Here is an 18,121-nt window from a genome sequence, read left to right as displayed (position 1 = left end):
CCCGTGCCGCTGCCCGCCGCCGGCGCCCCCCAGCGGTGCGGGCCCGCCAGCGCCGCTACTGCCGCCGCCGCCAGCAAAGGCTTCCGGCCGCCGAGTCACGAGGCGGCAGCACATCCGGGACGGCAGCGGCGCCGCTATGGCGACGGCTTTCAAGTAAGTGAGGGGCCCGCCGGCCGTTCTGCCCGCTTGCGCGGCGCTGCCGTGTCCGCCCGCCCTTCGTCCCCTGTGGCGGGTGGGCGCCCCTCTGCCCGCTCCGGAGCGCAGAGCCAGCGCCGGCGCTTGAGGCCTTTATCTCGTTACCGCCGCGGCCCCAGCAGCGTGCGCCGGGAGGCTCCGGTGCTGTGATCGTTCTCTTTGCGGTGCCGTTTCCCGCTGCGGCAGCGCTGGCAGCCGTCCGGTTTGCGGTAGGCGCCGGTAGAGAGAACCGCGCGTCACCGGCCGGGCCGCGGGCGGGTGTCGGGGCCTCCCACGGAGCTGCCGCTGTTCCGCTCACAGCCGCGGCGCCGGGCTGTGCTTCGGGGCAGCCCGGGGCAGGCCCGGGCACGTCCGGCGGGAGCTGCCGGGTGCTGAGGGGGCTGCAGCCCCGAAACGTGCGAGGAGGGGCTGAGCGAGCTGGGTTTGTTCAGCCTTAAGGCTGCACGGCTCAGCGTAGGAATTAGTAAAGACCCGGGCTTCCCTTGTCTCAATAAACACTCCTTAAAAATTGATCACTAGGGAAGTGATCGACCCCTGTACTCAGCACTGGTGAGGCTGCATCTCAAATTCTGTGTTCAGTTTTAGGCCCCTCACCACAAGAAAGACATTGAGGTGCTGGACAGAGTTCACAGGAGGGTAACCAGGCTGGTGAGGGGCCTGGAGCACAAGTCTGATGAGCAGCAGTTGAGGGATCTGGGGCTGTTCAGCCTGAAGAAAAGGAGGCTGAGGGGAGACCTGATCGCTGTCTGCAACTACCTGAAAGGAGGTTGGAGCATGGAGGGTGTTGGTCTCTTCTCCCAAGTAGCAAGTGATAGGACAAGAGGAAATTACCTCAGGTTGCACCAGGGGAGGTTTAGATTGGATATTAGGAAATTTTTTTTCACTGAAGTGGTCATCAGGCATTGGAACAGGTTACCCAGGTGGAGTCAACATCCCTGGAGGTATTTAAACGATGTGTAGATGTGGCACTTTGGGACATAGTTTAGTGATGGGCTTGCTGGTGTTAGGTTTATGGTTGGACTCAAAATGATCTTAAAGGTATTTTCCAAGCAAAATGATTTTATGAATTAAAACTAATAGTAGTATTGAGGTGAAAGCTACTAGTTCTGGTTGGGTGTATGTGCAGGTACGCTCTTTGTAAGCAACAAGCATTTTGGAAGCGAATGTAGTAAGCCATCTTTTTCTTAGATCAATTTAGAGTTTCCTTGTCTTTCTGTAACCATATTGCTAAGCAGCTTTGCCACTCATCTTGATTCTCAAATTGTTTGTTGTTGTAGGTTAGTGCTTGCTTATCTTTTTTGCTACCTTTTACCTACTTGGGAGCTTACATATGAACTTGTCTTTCTATTTGTTTTAGAACAGTGGAGCCATTGGAATATTATAGAAGATTTTTGGTGAGTAAAACACGATGTGCATGTTTAAATTGCTTGTAATCAGCCTTTTTTGTGCTTGCTTCTGCTTTTCTAATTTGCCTCTATGGAAACCTGAAACTATAAGGGAAAAACAAACTCAGTGAACAGAGGAGAAACGATCATACTTTTCAGAATGTGTTTTTCCATTTCTCTGTGGCATTGATGCTGCAGCAGGTTGTGTCTGTGTTCAACTTGATGGGTATTTCTGTTGGCCTACAAAGGAATGCAAGCCAAATTTGACCAAGATGGTGATGCAAGTTTGTGTCTAGTACAAAATTTTGTCAGACTAGGCTTTTAGATGCTAATAAAAATAAATAATAGAGAAGATTGCTGCTAACCTTGCTCACCATAACTGTGAAGGAAAACCACTGACTTTTTGGTATGTTAAATTAATCTGTCCATTACTAAGGTAGTATTGACTTACACATGAGTGTAAGTCAGTTTTGGTTCTTGTAACTGAACCTAAAGTCTTCGCCTTTGAGAAGACTGCAGTTGTGATATAATATTTCAGATCTACCATGATGGTGAATTGGTGCAATTTCTAATTTAAGGTTCAGGTATTATACAGCTTCTGACTGACAGTATTTGAAAGTTGGGGTTTTTTGGGGGAGTTGTTCACTTTAATGTTAATCTTAGGAGCTCCACTAGGTGGGGATGTGGGAGAGGAATTGCCTGCAAAATCTCAGCAATGTAGATGGGTAGAAACTCCGATTTTAAGGTGTTGGTCATTATTCATTCTTGGATGATATTCTGAATCTAGCCTGTAGTACTTACTCTTGAGACAATCTATTATATTTGTTTTATAAATAAATTATAATAATTTTTTTTAAAAAATAGTTTTTTGTGAGCCACCAACCACAAACTGCATATCATTTGATGAAAAGCTGCCTGCAATGTGGTTGACATTTCCCTAGCATTTTTGTAACTGCATATTTCTGCTAAAAAGAAGATAATGCTATTTTATGTGAACTTATATAGCATAAATATTGGTGTTATTTAATAAGATACGTTTTCTAATTTGAACTTTGTAATTTTTGTTTAGAAAGAGAACTGTCGACCTGACGGAAGGGAGTTAGGTGAATTCCGGGCAACTACTGTCAACATAGGCAAGTTGTTATTTTGAGTAATAATAAGGGGGGAGTTATTATATTATTAGTCTCGGATTACAATAGTTAGTGGCCCTGATGACTTGCTAATTGGTTTCCTTGGTGCTTGCATTTTGAAACAAGAAAGAGGAAGGATTTTTATTTATAATTTCAACAAGCATTAAAGAGAATACGTAGTACAGTAGTATATTTGAGCATCACATCGTTATTAATTTCTACTCCTGGGCCAGTACGCACAGCCCAGTTTTTGTGGTTGTGGAAGCTTGTCTCTCAGATCAGCAGCATATGTTATAGATGCTGAAGGCAGTGTTAGGTGTATACTGACCAGTGCAAAATTGATGTCCTAGCATCTTGAGAAAGACAGCTTCTGCTTTGTTCTAAGCTTGGTGAGCAACTGTCTCAGGCAGAGACAAGATACCTCTTATCAGTGAACAGCAGCACCTTACCTGCCTTATAACACTTTAAAATACATGTTAGTGTGCCACCATGGAATAATTGCTGGTTATTGCTCAAACTTGATGCTGTGGATCTCTTCTGTTCTACAACATGTGTCCACTTCTGAGCTCTCCAGTATGAGAGAGGCCAACAAAGTGCCACAAAGATGATGAAGGAACTGGAGCATCTCTCCTTTGAGGAAAGGCTGAAAGTTCTGGGACTGTTTTGTTGGAGAAGAGAAAGCTGTGGGGGGATTTTATCAATGTATAGGAATACTTTAAGGGAGGGTGCAAAGAAGACAGAGCCAGACTCTTCCCAGTGGTGCCCACTGACAGGACCAGAGGCAGTAGACACAAACTGAAGCACAGGAGGTCATCTGTGAATGTGAGGAAACATTTTTTTTTTACTGTGAGGGGCATCAAGCACTGTAACTGGTTGCCCAGAGACATTGTGGAGTCTCCATCCTTGGAGATATTCAAAAGCCATGTAGACGTGATCCTGGGCAACTGGCTTTGGGTGGCCCTGTTTGAGCAGGGGGGTTGGATCATATGGGCTATGTTCAGCTGTCCCTTCCAGCCTCAGCTGTTCTGTATGATTGACTGTTCAATAGAGAGATTGTATTCCCACCTGGGATTCATTGAGACTTTGCTTAGCCTGTGTTCAGTATAAATTATTCACTTTGTGAAGGTGGATATTAATTAAGGCCCTTTGAATGTTAAAACGGATTTTATTGAACAGCACTGTTTCTCTTTCAGGTTCAATTACAACTGCAGATGGTTCTGCCCTGGTGAAGTTAGGAAATACAACAGTGATTTGTGGAGTTAAAGCGGTATGGTTGGTTTTTATTTGAACTATGCTGTTAGTTGAACTAGTGCATTTGTGTTTAGAATTAATCTCCTGCTGAATTACAATAATATGCCACTCAGTTGCAATTAGTCTTTCACCTGAGTTACTTTCATATGTGAAAATTAATATATAATTTAATTGTCTAATCCTACCTGTATAATCTGAGAACATGTATTTTTGTGGTGTGTATTGTGTTTGGGAAAAGATATATACAAAAATCAAGTCTTTGTTATTTCTAGATAAAAGCTATATAATTTAAGAGTTACTGAATATTGATCAGCTAGTACATTGGTAATTAGTTGGCAAGACTATTAAGTGCCTTATAGCCTCAACTTTACTCCTGGCCTGCTGTGAACTCAGATCACTACATGTCCCTGTATTGAGTTTTCCTATAGGAAAAATAGAGGCAGAAACTGATTAAAAATGACTCTTGTACTGATAACTGGGAAGAAAATTACCATTCATTAATAGAATATCTGGAAAGAAGCTCTTCATTTTTGTCTTTTTTTCTCCAGGAACTTGCTGCACCTGCAGCAGATTCTGCTAATAAGGGATATATTGGTAAGCTTTTCAGTATGGATCCTACTTAGATCTTGTATTTCTTCAGCTAAAAGGCTGTAATGATGGGACAGATTGAATGTGGTGTGAAGACTTCTTAAAAGAATGAATTTGGGTAAAATTCTATTACTTTCCTTAAAATTAGTTTCCAAATTGACAGATAGGAAGTGGTACTTCAGAAATTTCAAAATTTGCTCTGCTTTTGAGTTTTCCATGTAAAGCTGCCTTCTTATCGCTGATTCCAGGCCAGGATGAAAACAAACCTGCAACAGGGGGAAGTTTGTATCTTTAGAGGGGGAAGATAGTTCGCCTGTAAAAGATTGTGGCATGCAAGGTTGTGCAAATGCACTTTAACTTTGAAGTTCCAGTAGGCAAAAAATTCAACTGTTAAACAGTGACATAAACCCCTTTATTTCTTTGAAACTGTAGAAGTCACAGGAGTACATCCTGACTCCTGTTTGTAGTTTCTTCTGAGATAAAATAATTCAGTGGAACTGAGAGCTTTGACTAAATGCCCTTTTCGTGAAGCATCTCCGAAGTATGTTGTTGTCAGTGAACTTGATTATGCTTAGGTTTTTGTCACAGATGTTTATGCATGCATGTTTTTGCTTCAGGTCTAAAGCATCAGGTTTTAATTGCTGATGAAAAGCAGATAGCATACCAGTAAAGTCACGCAGCAGCATGAAAATGCTGTTGTTTCTTGATCTGCTAAAGAATGCATAACACTTAAGAGTTAGTGTGGGGTCATGATTATCATAGCAGGATTACAAACAGAAAATGGTGGTTAGGAGTATGTGCTTCTCCATGGAATATAGAGTTTCTGAGTACAGAGTACTACAAGTTCTTTAATACAAATTCATGCATAACTTTATTTTTGAGGGGAGAAGTAGAAAGGCTTGATTGAAAAATTCTTGGTCTTGCCTTTCATTTGAAGTACATAAAATGATATTAAGAGTGTGTATTGTCTTATTTCTATTTTGGTATCCCATTGCTTGCTTTCCTTAGTTTATGACTAATGATTCTTGCTACCTAGTTCCAAATGTAGAACTGCCATCCCTCTGTTCAACGAGGTTTCGCTCTGGACCGCCCGGTGAAGAGGCTCAAGCAGCAAGCCAGTTCATTGCAGATGTGATTGAAAAGTAAGAATCATCTTAATGCATTTAAATCACAGACAAATCTGCAAGATGATTTTCTGTTTACTGGTTTACTCTCTCGTTTTGTTTCAGTTCACAGATGATAGCGAAAGAAGATCTGTGTATTGCGAGTGGCAAGGTAAGTTGTATCTCAAAATGAAGATGGATGTACTAACAAGATCACAGTGTTGAGACATTAAAGAAGGCATTTGGGGTTATAGGTTGTTTTGTTGTTTTTGCTTTTTAGGCTTCATAGCTTGGTTTACAGATGAAGTGTTAAAAGCGTATGATAGAAATAAGTATCGTTGTTCATGTGCCCAGTATTTTCTTAGATAGTGCATCATTTGCTTAACTCTGGTAATATCTCACATGTACAAACTTTTTTTGATAGCTTGCTTGGGTGTTATACTGTGACATCATATGTCTGGACTATGATGGAAACATTTTGGATGCCAGTGCCTTTGCTTTGTTGGCAGCATTAAAAAATGGTAAGTCTTTTCTGGAGCCAGAGACACACTCAGATTAGCATTGCTTGGAGAAATGTGTTAGCTTTGAATCATGGTGAATAGGTAACATTCACAATTCCTTAAGACTGCTGTTCTCTTGTCATTTGAATGCTGTATTACTAAAATGCGAATGTAAAGTGGAAATGACAGTATGGATGCCATAGGTGTGTAACGCCTGGGGAGCAGGATCTTTTTGTATGTGTATTATTGGTCTCTTAAAAGACCAATAGCTCTTCTGCCATGTGTTCTGTGTCAGATACGAATCTTTCAGCAGTGGTTATAAACAACTCTGGTGTCTAGATCAGGGTCTGACCTTGTTAATGTATTTTGTGTAGACAGAATAAGTTGTTTGGGGCATTGCTTATTTGTCACAACAGAATATTCCTAGTTTAATGTATTGTAGTTTGAAAAAACTGCTTTAATGCATGCAACGTGTGGATTGATTATTCACAGGTATGTGGGTTGTAAGTGCACGTCAGAGACAGTATGAAAGGAAGCTTACAGCAAGGCCTCCTTTTCTGAGTTGCTTGCCTTTGAATTCTTGTAGTTACTCTGCTCTTGATTTTCTTGTCTCCAACACTGTACAGGTTGTCAGAGCAAGAGTCAGCTGAAGGTTAGATTGCACTGATTTTTATATGTCCAGGCTCTTGGGGAATAGTACTTTTTGTTAAATATTACTCTAAAGGTATTTGTTTGGCTCTTTGGAAGCAGAAAATGTTTCTTCTGCGTAGGGCAGAATGTTAGCTTGAGGAGAATATTTTACTTTCTCAAATGGGTAGTTCTAAGCTAAACATATTCCTTGTATTCTAGAATTTTTTTTGTACGGAACACGAGTAATGTAGCCAAAGCTCTATTCTGGTCTGTTTTCAGTGGCTTACCAACACAGTAAAAGAACAGCTTAAATATTTCTGCAGTTTTGGACATCTCTAGTCCCGCTAAAACCAGCAATGTTTGATATTATACTATTGCCATTTTTCATCTCTTCAGTACAGTTGCCATCAGTTACTATAAATGAAGAAACCGGTTTATCAGAAGTTAATTTAAAACAGAAGAATCCTTTGATTATCAGAAAACATCCAGTTGCCACATCATTTGCTGTATTTGATGAGTAAGTTTGTAACTTTTGTACTTATGAAAACAACTGTGTATGTAGAAGTGAAAGACAAGAGGATGCTGGCAGTGATGTTTCTGCACTTCTTCTGCCCTTCTGCCAGTAAGGAACGTGCAGTCTCAGGCAGCGCCATTTCGCCTGATCTTAACTCCGCTCTTTTGTTGAACTGACCTGTTCTGTGGTATGAGAAGGCAGAACAAAGCAAAGTCTGTCCAACTTCTTCCTGTGACTTAAAGCAGAACTGGTTCCCAACCTAAAAAACACCCTGCAAAGTATGGGAATAGGTATTGGTTTGTATTTTTGCAGTATCTTTAAGATGAAAGAATGTTAACAACGCAATTAACATTTTGGAAGCCTATGTGAATACCTGATATGAAAGATGGTAGTTTTTGAACAGCTCATACCAAGGATTTAGTCAGCAGAGGAAGTGACGGTCCAGTTAGAACAACAGAACCTCTGGATAACTGAGAACATAATTACCCAAGATGAAGTACGATCAGAACTCTTAAGTCATTGTTCATGTAGGTAAAGAATCTGATTATGACAGTTCAAAATAATCACATCTGATAACTTGACTCCTCACCTGAGATGGTTTACTGGCTCTTCATTAGTCCAAGTATGTTAAATATGTGTTCTGCTGCTCTTTATAAGAAATGCAGTTATTTACGGTAGTATCCATTTGAAAAGTAGAAAATTACAAATATGATAATGCTTTACATACTCTGGCTGCCAGAGGCATTTTTCTTCTGTGTAAAAACCCTCCTTGAATACAAAAAACTTGAGGGTTGCTGTGTGGTGTGGCCCTGGGCGAGGAGCAGTGGTGTGGAGCACTGCGCAGCTCCACAGCCAGCCCCTCTGGAGTCAGCCTCTACCTAAACAGCCTGCTGCATCGAACGCTCCATGTGTGCCAGCTGCCTGCATCACACAAAGGGCCGGTGCTGCACGGGGGTAGAATTAATAAAGCAATATTTCTGAGTAGTGTAGCTACAGAATGTTTTTGTTACACTATTGCTATTAAATGTCAATCTGAAACTGTTGGTGGAGTTTTACATCACCCAAAAAAACTTTAGGTATGCGTTGGAGTTCAAATTGAAAAGCTGCTTACCCTTCTGTTTTGTGTAATCAGCTTCTGTAGCCTCGCTGCTGCGCCCTCCCCCTGCGAACTTGCCATAAACATCACTTAGCATAGGTGTCCTCCAGATGCTAAATCAAGTGTGATTACATCCATACTAAATTTTAGTTTAATGGTGTAAACTGATGCTTCATGAAAGCTTCAGTTAGTCTTTCCTGTCAGGATACCTGTACTTCAGCCAAAAGTCTATCATGATAGTGATTTTTAAAAATTATTTTCTAAAGAAACGAAAGCTGAACGGTGGTTGTTCGGCTTTTTATAAGCTCAAGTTTTTCTTGTGCAAAGTTGGCTTATAACTTAGATCCTCTTTTTTCTTTTTCCATTAGTTTGCTCCATTTTTAACTTATTAAGTGGTTAAAAAATAACAATATATTGAATCTCTTTTAATGATCTGCATCATGTGATGTACAACAGCTTATTTTGGCTGCCTTAAGCAACCCAGTAAATCCATTTGCTAACTATTCCAGTCTAAGTGGTGTTAAGAGTTCTCAGATAACAAAGTGAAAATTACTTTGGTGAATTTATCATTGGAAATGAATTTTGCCTTAAGTTCTAGCAGAGATTAGTGCAGCCTACAGCTAAAAACAATGCCATTTTCTTTGCATAACTATGAAATAAATGACTGCATATTGCAAATAGCAGTTTAATGGCATTTTCCTGCAATACATGGGTTTCAAATCCATCTAGCCTAAGCACAAAGCTGTATTTTCAGCAGTTAGTATTTTAACAAACATACCTACTTGAATATGTAGAATCTCCCACTTCATTTTTTGTTCATTTTTTAAACAACCTATACTAATGTGCCTGCATATGTTTTTCTTTCACAAGCACATTACTCATTGTTGATCCAACTGCTGAAGAAGAAGACTTAGCAACTGGAACAGTAACTATTGTAACTGATGATGAAGACAAACTGTGTTCTGTCCACAAACCAGGTACTTTGACGTTTATTGCACAGGAACCTATGGAGATGATAATGTTTTATTGACCTGTATGTTATGTACCTGCTTTTCTTTGTAAAATGTGGGTGGCTTTATGGTAACAGGCTGTTTGCTTGAAACGACTTGCTCTTGAAATTAATTTTGAAGAAGGTGGCATGACTGAAGTTGTAGGTCCCCGTGATTGTTGTAGGTCCCTTCCAGCTGAAATAGTCTTAAAGTTCAAAAAGAAGTCACAGCTTGACCCACATAAAGCAAAGGACGGATTTTTTAGTGTATCTCCTGCTATACCTTCAGTTTTTGTCTTATTTTCCTCAGGCTAGAGCTGAGGTTGCTGCATGCGCTCCAGGTGAAAGTTGTTGGTCATGGGAATTACTGTATTACTTAATACTCTCATTTGGAAAACACATTTAGAGATACGTAACTGTAGTGTAAATAGAAAATCAAACTGTTGCCTTTAATTTTTAGGTGGAAGTCCTCTTACAGGAGCCAAGCTTCAGGACTGTATCACCAGAGCAACTACAAGACACAAAGAAGTAAAGAAGCTGATAGACAAAGTAATAAAAAGCATAAAGCCCAAATGAACAAAGAGAGAGATCTTTTCGAAAATGGATTTGTAAAAATTGTATTTGTTACAGTGTTCACAAACCTTTTATACTAAATAAACAAATACCAATACTACATTTACAAAGTTTGTTTTTTCTAAAATGTTTTTCACCCTTATACTATATACAATGCTGCTGAGTAGTAAAAATACAAGATAAAACATTCTGTTAAAAAAATTAAGTGACTTAAGGAAACCAGACTCTAGCTGCTTTATAGATGAAATCTCTAAGCTCTGTAGGGTTGGCTTCCAAACACAGTTCATTTATTTCAGTGTAATGTCAAAAATTCATTTTCCACCAGTAATATAAAACACTTGCTTTTAAGCTTTCTCCTTTTTAATCTGAAAAAAAAGTCCCCTCTAAGTCATTTTCTTTGGAGGAGTGGGGGGAAGGCAATTCTCAGGATTTTGGAGAGGCTGATGTGCCTCTTTTCCTTTTACTTTTTGAGTGGCTGCCTGAATGCTGTTGATGATGCAGGTGAGCTGCTTGTGCTGCTGCTGCTGCTGCCATAGCCATTTGATGCTGCAAGAATCGCAACTGCTGCCATGAAGGAGAACGAAGAGAAAAAGTTTGTTAGTGTTGACTATAAAGCTACTTTTCATGTCAGAAGAATGAGAAGAAAGGGGGGGGAATGGAAAGGGAAAAAACAAGGAAGCACCAGGCTGACAGAAGGAATGTACCACGTACTGGAGCAATGAGTACAGTCAAGCAGCACCAGTGGCACAGAAGCCTGCGGCTTGAGGGCATATCTAACGGGTTACATGTGTACTTGGACAGATTTGTTCCTTTGCCCTTTCTCTCCATTGCAGTAACTGCAGTAACTCAGCAACTTCAGTGAATGTTTGGGTTACATAGTACATTCTTAACACAATATCTTCTTAGTGTGGGCATTGTATGTATTTTCTGTATGTATCACAAAGAGCAGACTCTGCTAAAAAAATGTAAATATTATTATAAAGCATCTGAATGACAGGATGCTAAAGGAATGCTTTGTCAGAGCTGCTGCTTTCGTGTACTGAATGTAGCAGTGCTACATTTGAACTCACAGGTGCCTACATTCATGCTGGTTTGGTATCTATTGGCACCTGGCAGAGCTTATTTTGGTGTGTGCCACAAGCACTCCTTGAACGTTAGCAAATCAGGAAGGTGGATGGCTTAAATGAACAAAAATAAATTCAGTGCTCCAAGCTGAGAGAACCACAGATTTCACATCTTTCATGACATAGTTTGCCAAAATGCATGTTTTTTCCATTTGCAAGACCATAAAGACATTAGGATTATTTTTTTTTTTTAAGTCAAAGGGGCAAGGTTGTTGGTTTTGGAGCTAAGAATTGTATTTTTTTTTTTTTTTTAAACACAGAGTGAAGTTGCTGGATTACTTGTATCTGTTGCTGCTGCTGCTGCAAGGCTTGTTGTTGCTGTTGTAAGGCAGAAGAGAGCTGGAGTCTCTGCTGAGGGAGGCTTTGCCCAGGTCTGTTCACAGCAGAGCCAAGCTGAGACAACACTAAGGAAGGAGAAGGGGAAAGCAGGCAAGTCAGAGAGGTCAGGGTTGGGGAGGGAAGACACAGGAATAGAGTGTTAAACAGAAAAGGGAGATCAATAGAACTTGCTTCAGAGTCAAACTGGAAACAGCACAGAATCAAGTACTTATGATATACATACTCTGTTAGTTAGAACATACTTAGATTATGAAGTGCTTGTGGAGACACAAGAGGTTTCTCATACAGGATGTTAAGCACACAGTTAAACAATCCTCAATGAAGTTTGGCATAGAAGTTCCCTGTACTTTCACATCAAGCATGTCTTCTTTTCACATGATATAATCAATTTACTACACTTAACTGCCAAACAAAGCAGAAAAGTGCATGCTTTGAAAGTAAAAGCTCACTGCTTCTTGTACAATTTATGTGCTGATAATAAATAGTCAATTGTTCTGATCTGACGCAAGACCAAACTTCATTTCAGTGTGAATTTATCGAGATACACACTTAACTGCAAAAAGAGGCTCAGCAAGCACATACCTGTGGCTTGAGGTTGCATAAAATTCCCTACTCCAGTCAGGTTAATTACAGCAGCTTGTTGGGCAGATAATGCCTGATCTTGACTGGATGGACCTTGGTCAGACCCCTAGCAAAAATGAAAAGCTTGATCCTTATTACCAAACTTCAGTATCAATGAATAAGTAAATAAAGCCCATGTGAAGGCAAACTTTTGAAGTACCATTTCAAAACATTTAATTCTATATCTTCTTGTACATGTAGATATAGGCTATAATGTAGTCACTATAAAGTAGAGCAAATGGATGCTGAATGGCCCAAGATAGCTGTTTTGGCAGAAATGGCACTATGCCTGTCACCCAGCAGAAGTCCCATCAACTTCTCTGCAGTCAGCAGAGGCTGCATTTCATGGTTGTCATCTTACGACATTTCCTGTCCCAACCACAAAGTCTTCAGGTGACACCTGAAACCATCCATGTGCAAAGGTCCTCATCAACCAAAATGGGAAATTTCTGAAATTTACATTCATATGTTCATATTGTGCCACACTCTCCTTAATTTCATAAAAAGTACAAACCCTGCTTTTAAAATTTTCAGACTAGAGTAGTTCTCACAGTAATCCCCCAAATGGAAACAGTGGAGTCTGATCTGGAGTCTACTGAAGTCAAAGGGTATTGAACTACAATGTCTTCTAGAAATTAAATCATGCATTGATTCATAAAGTGGGGAAACAAAGTATTATATAAAAGATTTAAGCAAACTGCATGGCTTATCAGTCATTAAAAAAACAACAAAACCCCCTGTTTTGAGCTGGTGCATTTCTAGCAGTTGTGGTGGTTCTTTAGAATAACCATATGAAGTAATGCCACTAAGATCTAGGTAAACTTGACCAAAATACTACACATTAAGAAGGCATCATCATGGTCTGATGTAAACAAAATGCTAAAGTCAAAGTGTCTTGATTCAATACGGAATCACGCATACATAAGCATTTAATTTTATAGAAGAGCTCTGCTCTGGCGTAACTGTCTCCCATGCCTGCCCTTTTCCATATTTCTGGAGTGTGTACAAGAGTGGGAGGAGGAAATAGCAAAGCTACAGCTCATCTTTTACCGGCATTAATTTCTTTGAAGCATGGTGCAGCACTTGTGGAATACTGAAGCTGCACTTGTGCACCTGGAACTTCCAGCTGACTTGAAGATCCAGTTCCACAAACACTCTCTGTACTGCTTTTAAATGGAGCTCTGACAATGCAAACAACTCATGCTCATGTTTGCACTTGTATGTATGCTTAGTGGAAAGAAAACATTAAAAGACCTTGCAAACTCCCTATCTTAGATAAACTTGTACTTCCATTACCAGAAGCTCTTTCAAAACTACTCCTGCACCTACCTGTGCATGTTCAGCTCAGCTTTTAGGCCTTATATGTGTTAACCCGAGTGATTCTATGGTACTGTTTTGTACTTTAAAAAGAATAATAACAACAATTTCAGTTTAAAGAATGAGCTGCAATAAAAGCTTAGGCAAATCCTGAAAGCAGAAGTTTGTATTTTAGGATTAATCTCTTGCATTCAAATGTCAGCATTTTTAGATTGTTACTAAGAACTAGGTGCTTTGTTGTAAACTAAGTGATTAAAATTTGCAGCAAATGCTACATCTGATCAACTGGCTGCAAAGATCTGTTGGGGGCAATGCAGTAAGCAAAACTAAACAGGTATCTAAAGAAAATTAAGAAGTTATGATTAGTATTGTGTCCAAGTATATCAATTACCTGTAGAAGATTTAAAGGCCGAAGATTTGATGCATTTTTCAAACCAAAGGGGCTGCCTGTTAAAGAAAATATCTTTTTATTAGTAGGAAGTCTTAATTATAAAAGCGTATTACAATTAATACACCTTTCCACTGGGATTATTTCTAAACATTTGGAAGAGGGAAAATTGGCATGTCTAAATCTATACTTAATACAACACTGCATTTTCTGTAATGTTGGTGAGTTCATAGTTATCCAGACTCAAAGAGACCTTACTGAACAGAAAGAAAACTGTATCACTACTAAACACTGTACCTGTAACTTATTACCTGTCAATGTGTTTACACAAAGGTGAATATGGAGAATATCGTAGCTGTTATTCTTCAGTGATCCTTCTGGTTTTAAAAAGTTTTACTGTTTGTATAGTAAATCCAGAAATGTCCAAGGGCTCAATAAAATAACAGGCTCTCAGTTTCTCAATCATTAACAGAAAATAATCCCACCCAAAATCTTAGCAGCTGCCCATCCCTCCAAGGGCTTCTGGCAATAAGTATCAGCCTTGTAGAGCTTTCAGCATTATTCCACATGGCACCCTTCAAAATCTATGCTAAAAACGATGTATATGTAGTATGCTATGAGTTGGGTATAGAACTGATACAAACGCTCCAGTAAAACAGCAGCTGTCATACAGAATCTCCCAGAGGTCTGCCACCGACCCAGCTCAGCTCACTACTCCTGTCTGCTGTCTGGGCAACAGCATAGTATGTAAAAATCTGTGACACCAAACTGATAAAAGCTGATAGTGCTTGAAAGGACAGTTAGAATTAAAAGTAAGCCTAGAAAACTGAAAAAGGGTCCAAAACTCAGTAACATCAAATTAAAAGACAAATGAACAAGTACAAAATTGTAACTAGTTTGGTCTACACAGCAAGAAAGGACAAGGGAAATTACAGCAAGTCACAAACATATCCAAATCATCCATACCACAAACAATAGAACACACAAAAGAACCTCTTCACACAGTTTACATTTAAAAAACTCACTGTCACAAGGTGCCGTAGATGCCAAAAATATAAATGGGTTCAAAAACCAATTAGATACATCCACAGAGTAGAAGTCTAGCACAGGATATTAAGCACAAAGATCCACGTGGATTGTCTTCAGCTGAGAAAGTCTCAAAGCTGTAGATGGCCAGAAGAGGTACGGTTGTATACAAGGGCGTTTCACACCTTTGCCTCGTCTTAAACTCTCTCCTGAGCATCCTCTAATGGCGACTGTCAGAGACCAAATATAAACTGGACAGATTTTCGGCCTAAACCAGTAAACCCATTCTTATGGTAATGTAATGCTGTTGCAAAAATACAAATAAAAAATAGGCAGACCTCATTTGGGGAAATGTTAACAGGAATGTTGTGAAAGAGATGAAATGCATTTATTCTGCTGTGCTCCACAGTGGTAAATCAGCCAAGCTCAGGCTTGTGTCCAGTTTTGGTTATCACATTTTAAGAAGGATGTAAGCAAATTGGACAGTCTAGAAGAGAGTGACAGGATTATGAAAGGTTTGAAAAATACGACCTATCAGAAAGAGAAGACAAATGTGGGACATGACAGCATGTTTGATACTTAGAAAGTAAAGAGAGAGGGTGAACAACTATTTTTGATGTCTGCAAGGAACAGGAGAAAAAAAAATAATTTAATTTGCAATTAAGGAGATGCATTGTAATTAGAAGGAAGCATTTTGTATGGATAATGACCTACTCCAAACAGCTACCGAGGGAGACTGCATTCTTCTTTAGCGAAGGTAATTAAAGCCAGTATAGATAAAAATTGGTTCAATATGCTTTAGACATATTTGACTCTGCCTCAGTGTAAGGGATGGATATCTTGAAGTCTCTTGCATACTTCTGAATTCATAATCATACATTAGAGTTTTTCGTCCTTATTATTTTTTCAGAAAAAATAAACTAAGAATTTAAATGCTGCTTTAATGAGTATTGAGGCATACAGATTTAAATAGTCATACTGGAAGGCAATGAAGACGGTCCTGCTAGAAAAAAGCAGTACCGGTGACAGAATAAAATGCCCCCGCATTTAAAAAGTGAGGCCTCTTCCTAAGCTCAGTTGTGCCTTTTTTCTTGCAGTTGTTATCAATGTTGCGTTTGAATTTGGACTTCCTCTCAAATTTTGTGCATATCACACAATCCAGTCTAGCTCCTCAAAATCACTTTCAATCAATCACAACTACTGCCTACACTTTCAATGCAAAAATACGTATGCTGTTCCCCAGCTCCAGCCATCAAATCCACAACCTGTTCACACAATGGCCACTTTCCTCCATTGTTCTTTCTCACAGTATGTTTCACTCTGCCACTACCTGAAAGGTGGCTTTTCAACTCATTCACACTAACCTGCTTGAGAAGCAGACTGCATTGCAGCAGGCAGCACACCGGGTACCAGACCTCCTGATGGTAAAATGCCACTCAGGTTTATACCTGCAGGGGCTATGGCACCAGTGTTGCACCCCAACATGGGGTTTGAACCGCTCATCAGTGTCTGTGCTCCACTGTAGAAGAGGAAAGACAACACATCAAACCCAAGTGGTACAAGCAAATCTGCATAAATCTTTGCCCTCTCTCTCATAACAAGTAAACCAATTATTTGCTGTAAATGGGATTATGGATAAAGCATCAAGGTAGCTTAAAAAAAAGTCATTATGCCTAGGGTATAATAAATACGTAAATTCATACGCTTGGCATGTATATTTTTTATTTTGGTATAATCTATAGGAAAAAAACCTCAAGAGGTTCTTTTAATCTACAAACACTGAAAGATGAACAGCCTTCAAAATGGTTGTACCATCACAGCAAAATGTTAAATAACAGCTTTGTTTCCTTTTTGCCCTATGAAAGATCTCTCCAATTGATCAATAATGATGAACTCCTGAACACAAGTGTCCAATACCTGCACTGAAGCACACTGTGTGTCTTACACTGATCATCTTACACTGATCACAGAATTTCATTCAGTTTAAAAAGCAGTTCAAATTTTACCATGAAAATCTATTCTTGGCAACAGCATTTTTTTTTTTTAAACCACAAAATGAGTTTAAAAATCAAATAACTTTAACCTTAATATTTGATTGTTAGAAAACAAATCTGTCATTTTCTTGTATTTTGCATAGGCACTTCAATATCAAATCTCCATTTTTTTCATTTACAGTGGTCTGCATAAGATATTCCACCTCCTCTCCAATTAAAGTTTCCAAACTTAAAGGCCAAAACATTAGAAACCACTTAAACTGAGGTTAAGCCTTATAAAATTCAGCTATGTGCATCCAAAAAGCTGAATGCGCGATTTTCTTAACAGACCTCTTCAGTATTCTGACAGTAGGTGCCTTATATTTGAGAAATACAAATAGTTTCTGGTGGCTCTTAGCTTCATAATTACAAAGTGAATGATATTTTCATGCTGCAGATCCTGAAAAATATCTATCCTAATGGATGCTGGACAGTTCTGTACCATTCCCACCCTCCTCACCCCACTGTCCCAACCACCAACCCACTCAGGGCAAATTAAGAACCCATCATAACAACTTACCACACAGAGCCCACTACATTGATGAAGTTAAGTCCTGCAGGGTTTGCCATGACCTGGGTGGAGGTTGTTCCTGTAGTAATGGATGTTACCATGGTGGAAAGAGGAATGGTCATTACAGGCAGTGCCTGGCTCAGAGACATTTGCTGCTGAGCAAATGGGGTTAACAAAGTGGGCTGAGGGGTGAAGCCTGAATCTTGGGGAGTAGGGGTGGCAGAAGGGGTAATAGGAGTTGAGCTCTGAGCATCAGGAGGGTGTGGGGTCGATGAAGGGGTGTTGGTTGGAGTAGGAGTAGATGGTTTAGGAGTTCCAGACCCTGCTCATTGAGAAAAATAAAAAGTGCTAGTTTGTTATAAAAGGCCAGTCCTTTTTGTAGAATAAGGTTAATGGAGTTGTATTTAGCACTGACAATTTGTTCCATTTCTTAGACTGCAAGTGTTAATTCCTATACGACACGAGTGTTGCAGCACGCACTCGTTAAGGATGCAGCATAACCACAAAGAAAACCCATTCTCCATGCTTAGCTCCTTAAGCCATCCATCCATCTGTATCCTCCATTAAGCCCTTCAATCATTTATCATATGTTAAGTCATAACTCCTTCAGAAATACTTAAAATGAAATAAAACAATTTCTCAGTGACAATTTTAACCTAATGTTTTTGTCCTAAAATGTTAAACATATAGTCTATATGCACTGTCTGCACAATAGCATCGTGTTAAAAACATATCATGGAAAACAACAGATTCAACAAAGAACATGTACTATTTCAATGATCATGGGGTTGATCTAAATTTTGTCAGAT

General features: G+C 39.6%; 2 protein-coding genes across 10 annotated transcripts in view; one reads left to right on the top strand and one right to left on the bottom strand.

Moving 5' to 3' along the window:
• The first annotated feature begins 120 nt into the window (after window positions 1-120).
• EXOSC8 (exosome component 8) lies at window positions 121-9,969 on the top strand. The gene is made up of 10 exons (XM_080343567.1): window positions 121-153; window positions 1,553-1,589; window positions 2,650-2,713; window positions 3,904-3,977; window positions 4,510-4,555; window positions 5,586-5,691; window positions 5,779-5,824; window positions 6,077-6,173; window positions 9,263-9,369; window positions 9,841-9,969. The coding sequence occupies exons 1-9, from the start codon at window positions 137-139 to the stop codon at window positions 9,304-9,306; spliced, it is 531 nt and encodes a 176-aa protein (XP_080199693.1). The 5' UTR covers window positions 121-136; the 3' UTR covers window positions 9,307-9,369; window positions 9,841-9,969.
• SUPT20H (SPT20 homolog, SAGA complex component) overlaps window positions 9,791-18,121 on the bottom strand; it is a 30,238-nt gene continuing 21,907 nt past the window's right edge. For 3 of the 9 annotated variants that reach the window (XM_080343485.1, XM_080343488.1, XM_080343487.1), the window contains exons 18-23: window positions 17,322-17,634; window positions 16,133-16,287; window positions 13,746-13,801; window positions 11,999-12,104; window positions 10,418-10,517; window positions 9,791-9,891 (exon numbers count right to left, since the gene is read on the bottom strand). In XM_080343485.1, coding sequence (XP_080199611.1) covers window positions 9,837-9,891; window positions 10,418-10,517; window positions 11,999-12,104; window positions 13,746-13,801; window positions 16,133-16,287; window positions 17,322-17,634 — 785 coding nt within the window. In that variant the 3' untranslated portion in view covers window positions 9,791-9,836. Of the gene's footprint in view, window positions 9,892-10,013; window positions 10,518-11,998; window positions 12,105-13,745; window positions 13,802-16,132; window positions 16,288-17,321; window positions 17,635-18,121 lie in introns of those variants that run through there. The other 6 variants (XM_080343491.1, XM_080343492.1, XM_080343493.1 and 3 more) reach the window with 4 other exon arrangements.

This window comes from Nesoenas mayeri (genome assembly GCF_963082525.1).
Source record: "Nesoenas mayeri genome assembly, chromosome: 1".
Classification (NCBI taxonomy): domain Eukaryota; kingdom Metazoa; phylum Chordata; class Aves; order Columbiformes; family Columbidae; genus Nesoenas; species Nesoenas mayeri.
This window is presented reverse-complemented; position numbering and strand designations above follow the sequence as displayed.

Coding starts and splice junctions, on each gene's coding strand:
- EXOSC8 (XM_080343567.1), top strand. Junction 1,590..2,649: donor AATATTATAGAAGATTTTTG/GTGAGTAAAACA, acceptor ATTTTTGTTTAG/AAAGAGAACTGTCGACCTGA. Junction 2,714..3,903: donor GGCAACTACTGTCAACATAG/GCAAGTTGTTAT, acceptor TTTCTCTTTCAG/GTTCAATTACAACTGCAGAT.